This window comes from Stegodyphus dumicola, chromosome 1 (assembly GCF_044657685.1).
Source record: "Stegodyphus dumicola isolate Sdum_Otavi_A_Nest chromosome 1, ASM4465768v1".
NCBI lineage: Eukaryota > Metazoa > Arthropoda > Arachnida > Araneae > Eresidae > Stegodyphus > Stegodyphus dumicola.
Window position 1 is genome coordinate 214,866,531 of NC_140768.1, and position 9,014 is coordinate 214,875,544.

A 9,014-nucleotide genomic window follows, 5' to 3' on the forward strand; every position below is an offset into this window, starting at 1 on the left:
AACATCGCAAAGCCTTTCCTTTGAATGAATTCGAATTTTGAATCCATGACTTCATGAGTTAAAGTTAGCTGTTGACGATTTGAAGTCTGACTCAATTCAAAGACTCAAAATCGGTTTTAAAATAAATATCAATTGAGCAACCAAAGCACGCTTTTCTACTTTCTTAGTTTAATGTAAGTTATAGTTATTCAGGAAAGTTATTCAGAAAAAAAAATATATGCAAAAGACAAGTGTTCTTTAAATATTCTTTTTATTATTTATTTAAAATGTTTTATAACATTCACCTAGATCTTTCATTAAAGTAGCAAAAGAAAAGAAACTTATAATTTATTTATTCGAATTAAGATTCTTGCCTTTTAGTTTAAATTCTTGACATTCTTGCAGTTCTTGTTGATTTAAAGCAGCATATCTTAATCTGTGGCTCGCGATCTCCAGGGTGGGTCGCAGGACCTGCAGCAGAGAGCCGCCAAAAAATTTAGCAGTTTTGATATTTCTTTAACTTATTATAATAATTTTACAATTACAGTTACCAAGTATTTTTACACAATGTTTCTGAACATACCTTATAAAGATAAGATAATACAGACAAAGAAAAAGGAAAACGTTTCGACGCATTCTTTTTCTAATATAAACCTTCATTTTACTTGCTTTGCACGTGACGCTATCATCTCGTGTGTTACTTATTTAAAATTTTCACATTGTCATATGTCTTAAAATTAAAAATTAAAGTTAATGACCTAAACTTGCAATTGTATATTACAAAACAAGTGAAAAAATTGACAGTTTCATCCACGCGTGTGTCGGATTTGCGCAATGTTTATGGAATCACATAAAATTTTCGTAAATATTATGGGGTCCTAGGGGTCGCGAAAGAATCTCATTGATAAAAACGGATTGCGACTGAAAAAAGTTTGAGAAACCCTGATTTAAAGTATATTTGTTCAGTATTCAATATAACGTTTATATTTAAACTGGAATGAAAAGTTAAAAATCTCTGGAAGCTTCTACAGAAATTAAAATATATATATATATATATATATGTGATGTTTTCCTTCAGTGTTTTTTTAATAAAATTTGCGTTTTCAGAAATAAAAGTTTTAAAAGAATCAAACAAATGAGTTCTCATCATTTGATGCATTACAAAGGTGGAAAATGAAAAATCGTAAAAGATGAAAAGGCTTAATCAATTACTCTTTCTGTAAGGCAAAAACGCTTTTCAGTGTCTGAAAAATTCTGCTTAGATATATGATGAGATGCTCTACTCCATTCTTGCCAATTTGAAGAAGCACTGCATCAGTTTCAAAAGCATTTACACCGCATTACTGTAGAATCGGTACTTACTGTCTAGGAATATAATGTCTGTAAACTTACTTCTTTTGTGGCTGTCTAGGGGCTAATAAACTAGTCCAATTTGCAAATAACTTTAATATTTAATGGAAACATGAATAGTTGCTACCATCTACAAAATGATTACATGTGTAGAAGGATGAATTTATATAGATGGTATTTACAGATGAAGAGAATCGACCGTCTTTTACATGTAAACATCTGTTAGTCGCATCATCGTCTTAATGGCGGAATCTTCTGACTTCTATCATCGGAAAAGTGAAAGATTTATTCTCACAGCTTGTCGCGTCATCCGATTATAATGAATGATGCCATTCCACATTACAGTAAAATCGCTTTCTTAAATACGGAGCATGCAAAATAAGTCGACTGCTTAATTTAGAATCGAAGAGAAACGAGTCAAAATGAAACATAAAATTAGCGAAGCAACAACAACCTTGTGTTTGGTGTAGATTTAGCCAAGATCTCAATCGATTTCGAGAGCAACCAGATACTAGTCCCTCTTTATCAGAAGCAAAGAAATCTATAACACTTGAAAGCAGCGGGCCGGCGCAACGGTTGTATTTATACCCTACGGCGGTAAAGCCAAAGAGAAGGTAGCACTATCTGTCGTCAAAAATAATAACGAAATTGAAAAAAAAATAAGTTAACGGAATTTTAAAAGAATTAGGAAAGACTGGATTGGACTTAAAGTCATTAACTTGAAACTTTTAACATTCACAAAGATTTACCCTGTTTAGCTAATGACTTTAAGTTAATCTAGTACCTGTTTGCAGTTGATATCGATTAAGATCATGTCTAAATTTATGCCAAACACAAGATTGTTACTTTGCTAATTTGATGTTTCATTTTTGCGTGTGTGACTTATCTCACTTGCCTGACAGTAACACTAGAACAAGCCCACAAGGAGCGCAAGACTGCGCCTGTCGTTGGCAAGAGCCTTGAGCGCCATGCAGGTGACAGAATGGTTGCTCAGTTCTGCCCCCAATTTTGATGGAGAGCACCTTGGGGGGGACGGGTCTGAGGGTATCCCACCCTTCTTCCTCTGCCACAAACCTTTCGAGAGGACTTTCGGCTGGATACGTAATTAGCGTGCCTACATGCCGCACGAGCACTATAAATTTATAAACATTCTACCGGTGTTCTCCTGGATTCGAACCCAGTCCCTTCAATATGGCAGTCAGCGTCACTAACCACTAGCCCGGGCGTGTTTTTTTTTTTTTTTTTTTTTTTTTTTTGTAATGTATTTTTACATTTACCCGTCCACGTTATCTTCTTTTAGGATTTCTTTTAGTGGGACTGTTATGGTGCAAACATCAGAATGTAGTTCCGATAATACCCTATAAACCAAAGAATACTTTTGCTTCAGCATTTCTTTTAAGCGTCGGAAAATCATTAATCGTCTTGATAACGCTGAGTAAGAGTAATTTTATTTAAATGACGGTAATCAGTACAAGGTCTTAATTTTTTCTTAGAAACTTTAACCGTCATTTTGCAGAATGCATAATTAGATTCATTCAGTTCGGTAATTTTGCATTGAGACATTTTATTAATTTCAGTTTCTGATGGTAACATTATATATGCCTTAGCTCTAGTGATTTCATTCATCTTGATAGCCTGCACCTTAAAATGCGTGACTCCGGGATTATTTGAGAATATATCGGTATACTTCATGAATAAGTCTTTGTGCTGGTCCATTTGACAATTATTTAATATATTTTTAGTTCATTCTCTTAAATTATCTTTATGAAAAAATATTAGAATTACAACTTATATTCGAAATTTCGATCTCATAATCAGTTCCCACGACCAGTTTCTCAATATCTTAGGAAATTTTTAAGTCCTCCGTTTTAATAATATATGGTTTAATCATATTAATATGACAAATCTGTGGACGATTATTTTCATCCAGAAAAGCTAACGATATAATTTATATCTGAAGTTTTATTTTTAACTTTGTCTGTTGCAATTCGCTCAACTAATAATTTGCTTTTCTTTGAAACAGCTAGCACAAGTACTGGGTCGTCTTCTTCAGATTTTCTCAGCAATTTTATGACACATTATTTTTCCTTTTGTCTTCTTTTGCTTTCTATTTTTACATTTCCAAATACTGGCACCATTACAGTTCATTTATTTATTATTTATTGTTTAAGTTAAAAACAGGCTGAATAGTGGCATCGTCTTTGGATTCGAAACGTTCAGTTATCAAATTATAATACTAAGGGAGTCCTTAAATTATTTTTTGGTGTATGTGTGTATGCGTGTGTGAATTAATTCAGATGGAAAAAAGCAGACTTTCGTGAGCTGTGTTCTGTAATCGAATACGCATGATGCAGAATATATACGTCGTTTTTCGTCTGAAAAAGATTAAGGCAATGAAGTTTCAATGTTCTCCTTGGTGCATATTAAAATTTTTCCACTGTGTTGCTCCGGGGATGGCAAATGCAACCCTGGGTTACTTTTATCCTGAAAGTTTCAAGAGATTTGGAAAGTCTCACTATTTTTGGTATTATACACAAAGCCCATACTCTAAATAGAACCAAGCAAATTATCGCTATGTCTAAAATGCAAAGAGAAATGTAAGAAGAGTGTAAAAGGCCCTTTTAATTAAGAACTCAAATAGTTTAACAGAAGGTATTCCTGGTGCTTACAAAGCTAGCCAGGACTTATGGTGTAAATTCAAAAGTAGAAATTCAGTTTTAAACTAAATCTAAGTTAGCCAAAGACTATGCAGAAATGTTTAACGCACAAGTTGGCCGAAACCTACGTCAGCGTGATAACGCTATTAGCAAGATTAAAGTAACGCCGTAGACAGAATATACTTGTAGAATTTCCGCAAGTTACGCCGCCTTCAGCAGGAGGAGCACTCTCTGACTAAAGCAGTCTAAAATCTTCCTTTAAATACTATCTCTTTCTACATCAGTTAAATATGCGCGAGTAAAAATTTGCATTCTAGCAGAAAAACGGAAAGTAAGAAGTGATAGTATAGTTTTGGAACATAAAATAACTGGTTACTTTTAAATAAGTACCTTACAAATTGTATTATAAATTCATTCATAAAAGATGTCAGGCAACTTTCGTTAAGAGTGGACTTATAAAAGTCTTCCTATTCCGATGGATAGTAATATAGGCTGTACATTTGCACGTTGTCTCACTCCAGAATATCTTTATTATTATAGCTTATTTCCTTAAACCCATCCGTTGCCTCGTTAGTTGGAATACAGCAATGAGAAGGAATCGATTGAAGAACAGCTTTCCTTGGCTGGAAAATGTACGATCCAGGCGTAGGCTGCATTTTTAAATACTCTGGTATATATTCAGAGTATTTAAAATCACTACTTGGGGAATGCCTTGGTTAACCACTCCTTGTAGATCTTCGACATTATCATTGTATGAGGAAATGAACCGAGTATATGCCTCATTTGCAAGACGGAGACGCGAAATGGCCATTCAATGTGGTGCTAGGTATATTTAATAAGACATAAATGAAAAATAAATTATTTATGTTATGTTAATTTACGATAAAGTTTCCCAATTTCGACGCAATCTGATGACGTGCCCCAACGGCCATTCGAGGTGGTGTTGCGTATATTTAATAAGACGTAATGAATAAATTATTTATGTTAATTTACAGTAAAGTGCCCCAATTTCGACGCAGCCTGATGACGTGTCTAATAAACAGTGAAATTTCAAGTAATTCATGGGCATATTTATATTATACTAAACCCTTAAGGCTTGATGCCGACATCTGATTGCCATCTTAAAGATTCCTAAGAAATGTAACTATTCTGCAGCGTAACAAAGATGTTATTATCACACTTATACTTAAGCACTTTTGTCTCCAAGACATCGGATGCGTATTTTTACAGATGAAATTCATATTAATAGATTACTGATACTGTGATGTGTTAAGGACGTTCTGATATCTATATAACTATTTGCGAATGAACCGTTATAGTAAATTTCATGAATATATTTTGATTTATGGCACTGTGTAAGGTAATGATTAACATTTTGCGTTTAAATTTTGAACTTTACTTTTCCTTGGAATTTGCAAAATTCCTTTCATGGTGTTTTGAAAATTGAAACTGATCTATATTTTTAGAACACTTTAGTAAATTACATCATTTTAATAGCAGGTTTTAATAAAAAGATTAAAAGAACCAGAATTATTCAGATCTCTTTTCAGTATAAAATGCATGTTATTATGAATAACTGTTTTTGTTACTTGGTTTAAAATATTTTATTTATGACCAATCTGATACATACAGAAAATACAAATCCACAAATAGATTATTTCATTTTAGCTTTTGCGTCGCATTTAAGAGCATATGTTGAATAAAGTGTATTTTTCAAAAGAATTACATAAAAATTATTAGTCCAAAGGGGCTTTGTCCCTGAAGGACTACTGTTTTCTTTTTACGATTTTGCGTTGAATCACTATAAACGGCGAATCCCTTTTCAAACTGTTGCCACCAAATGTTAGAGTCCTGCATTGTGTTTGAAGAAATTAAATAATGAAAATTCTGCATAAATGTATGTATATTTCTCGCATTGTGATAAAACAACGGTACATAGAGCCATCGAATTTTGAATGACGTAATCTTCCACTAAATATGGACATGTGGAAGACCAAATTTGGAATTTGTTTAATTATCGATTTCCTATTTTGTAAAACTTTAACGACTTTTTGAGTAACAAACTCAACAGTTTAAAAGCGAGCAATAGCAGCAGTCTACGGGGGAAAAAATCTTTTATCTCCAGAGCGCGGAACTGAGTATCGGAAATTCTACAGATAGGCTCATTTTAAAATTATTTTGCGACATTGCTATTGAACTGAATTTTATGGTTTAAGTGCAAAGAACATTATATTTAATAAATAAAGGTAACACACAAAATGTCAAAAATACGCCCCTTTGGACGTAATTTAAAATCTGAAAACTTTCAGATTTTTTTAATTTTAATAATTAAACCTATATATATATTTAACAACCTCTCTTCTATCTAATTTTATTCATATTATAGATAACTACGGCTTAAGATAATAATGAATATAACCCTTTACAATCGTGAAAGACAACTCTATTTGGTAAGCTATTTTTTCTTTTTTGGGAACTGCATTCGTCAAACTCTTAAAACTTCGTCCATTGATTCTAAATTTTAAAGAGTATAACTCAGGCATTTTTGTAAAGAAATAATTTTTCAGAAGCCCTCTTAACTTAAACTAAAAAAAGCTTAAAAAGAAAAAAGCTTTCTTTGGCATAAGAGAAATTCAGATGAATATCGTGGTTTGGTGGGGAGAAAAAAAATATGAAAAGTCCTCTTCCGTAAAGATTAAAAACGAAATTTTTATGTTTATATTGCTTTGCATTTCAATCTTGTTTTCTTATTTATATTATGTCCTATTATTCAACTTTCATGAGGCCGCGGTGGTGCAGTGGCTAGCTCGTCGCGCAGCTGCATCACAGGTCCTTTCATCCCTTGAGTGGGTCGATAAAATGAGTACCAAGTTGGCTTGGAGACTAAACACCGGGCATCCTGCGACAAGTCGACCATTTGTCCAGTGCATATGCTGACGCACCCCGGAGCCCAAGGTCAAGAAAGCAGATTTCAGGGCACTGCAGGCCGTAGCCCACTAGGTCTGTTGCGCCAATGAGTTTAGTTTATTCAACTTGTATAAGTTTATTTTAATAACATTAAAAAAACATATTGTAAATTAAATCCAGTAATGCAAAGTTTGACGATGAAACTTTTTATGCGGATACTTAGGAATGCCCAAATGCAATCATTCAAAAGGTTGGCAAATTCCTAAAATCGATTAATTTTCGGATGGACTGACACAAATCTGGTAATTTTCTGAAATTCCTTCACACTCATTCCAGGGGTACTATATACCTGTCGCCTATTGCCTTAATGTTCACAGCGTGGTAAATGCTCCGGCTTCTCTCTTGGTCCATGCAGAAGCAAAAATCCACAATTGTAACGGATTTCAGCTCTGATTTGAGTGGTCGTTATGGTGTAAAACCAGAACAGAAAATCAACTTTGCTGCATCTTGCCTTTCTCAAAAATATTAAAATTATTTATTTACTTGCATTAAACGTTTCTAAAATTAAAAAATATTATTGATGCCATTTTAAACTGTTTTTAATTATTTTATCTCGGAAATTAGTTTTTACGATGTAAAATCGAATAACAATGGTATTATAGTTTTGAAATCTTTTGTAAACGTACAGAAGTGTTCCACTCCATTTTAATAAAAACAAATGTATAATTAATTTTAAATTAGTTTTCCGCTTAATTTCAGGTTCAAATGGCACTGAGGAAAGCATACATGAGATCTGTGGCACAACGGAACCCAAACTATAGGTCTAATTGCCGAAGAGGATTGTCCCAGACGTCCGGCACTTACCTCTCGTCCCAGTCTGAAGCATCTTGCCACAACATCGATGCAAGCAGAAAGAAAAGAGCTCCTTCTAGAGCAGTCCTTCGACTTCATGAAATGTCCTGCAACCAAGAAACGAAAAGCAGAATAGAAGCAACAACTGTTATTTTCTGAATCACGTGAAAACTCAGTTTAAAGAAGATAAAATATTTCCATATTTAAAGAAGATAAAATATTGCTGGAACATTTCCAAAGACCGAGCACGTTTTACTGAATAAGCATCTCCATTAAATACTTCATTTTGTGTGGGTTAAAGGATATTATAATAAAACAATATTCTTATAAAATAAAAATCTGAAACATAAGTCCAAAACATACCAATGGAGAAATATGGTGAAGTTCAAATACTTTGTAAGTCTTTAACAGAGCGTGAGTTAATAGAAATCAACAATTAGTGTTTAATAGTTCCCTACTTAATCGTGAAATGGCTAACTATTTTATATTAAAAACTAATGTCTGCCAAATTCCTTTTAAATGATTATTATAATAAGTAAATGTGTAAATATTTTTCCGTCGTTAGAAAACTTGTCTAATTTTCCGAAATATTTCCTTAGACGTTTTGGCTAGTGTGACTCCTAAAAATGCTGCTGAATTCTGAATGGTAGTTTATCTTTCATGTATATACACAATATCATTAAAGTCCATTTTATTCATCATATGAAAATTGTTCTCGTCAATTTTTTTATCAATTTAATTTCTTAATTTATATTTCCATGAAGAGTTGTAAATTTATTGAAATCCTCTTTGAAACGTTGGATAATACTGTCATAATCACAATTCCGGTGGATTAAAAACATGTTACATAACTGGCAGATATATTATAAGTTTAGATAAAATCCTAGACAGGAAAATAAAATTATGTATATGATATAGCAGTCATCTCAAACAGGATTACGCAACACAAGTGTAAAACGCATTCCTGAAGAATAATATTCTATGATCCTCGTATACATTCATATGCATACAATACCTGTGTGTATAGTAATTCATGTGTATGCAATACACACTTATATAATTCATGTATTTACAATACACACTCGTATAGAATGTGTACTTTTATATGCTATATATATGTTACCGTGAAAGACCGAAATCTGGAGAATGTCAACATTCTCCAGTCAATGTCAACATCGACATAGTTGCTTGGTGTATGTCCCAAATATTGCCTAAATAAACTGTTGAACTTAAAACGAACAGTACATTCTAAATGAGAAAAGAAACTAA

General features: G+C 32.9%; 1 protein-coding gene across 1 annotated transcript in view; it reads left to right on the top strand.

Moving 5' to 3' along the window:
* Positions 1-8,436, top strand: part of LOC118190605 (corticotropin-releasing hormone receptor 2-like) — a 696,181-nt gene extending 687,745 nt beyond the window's left edge. Inside the window, exon 11 of the mRNA XM_085825357.1 lies at positions 7,653-8,436. Coding sequence (XP_085681483.1) covers positions 7,653-7,904 — 252 coding nt within the window. The 3' untranslated portion in view covers positions 7,905-8,436. The remainder of the gene's footprint in view (positions 1-7,652) is intronic.
* Positions 8,437-9,014: the final 578 nt, after the last annotated feature.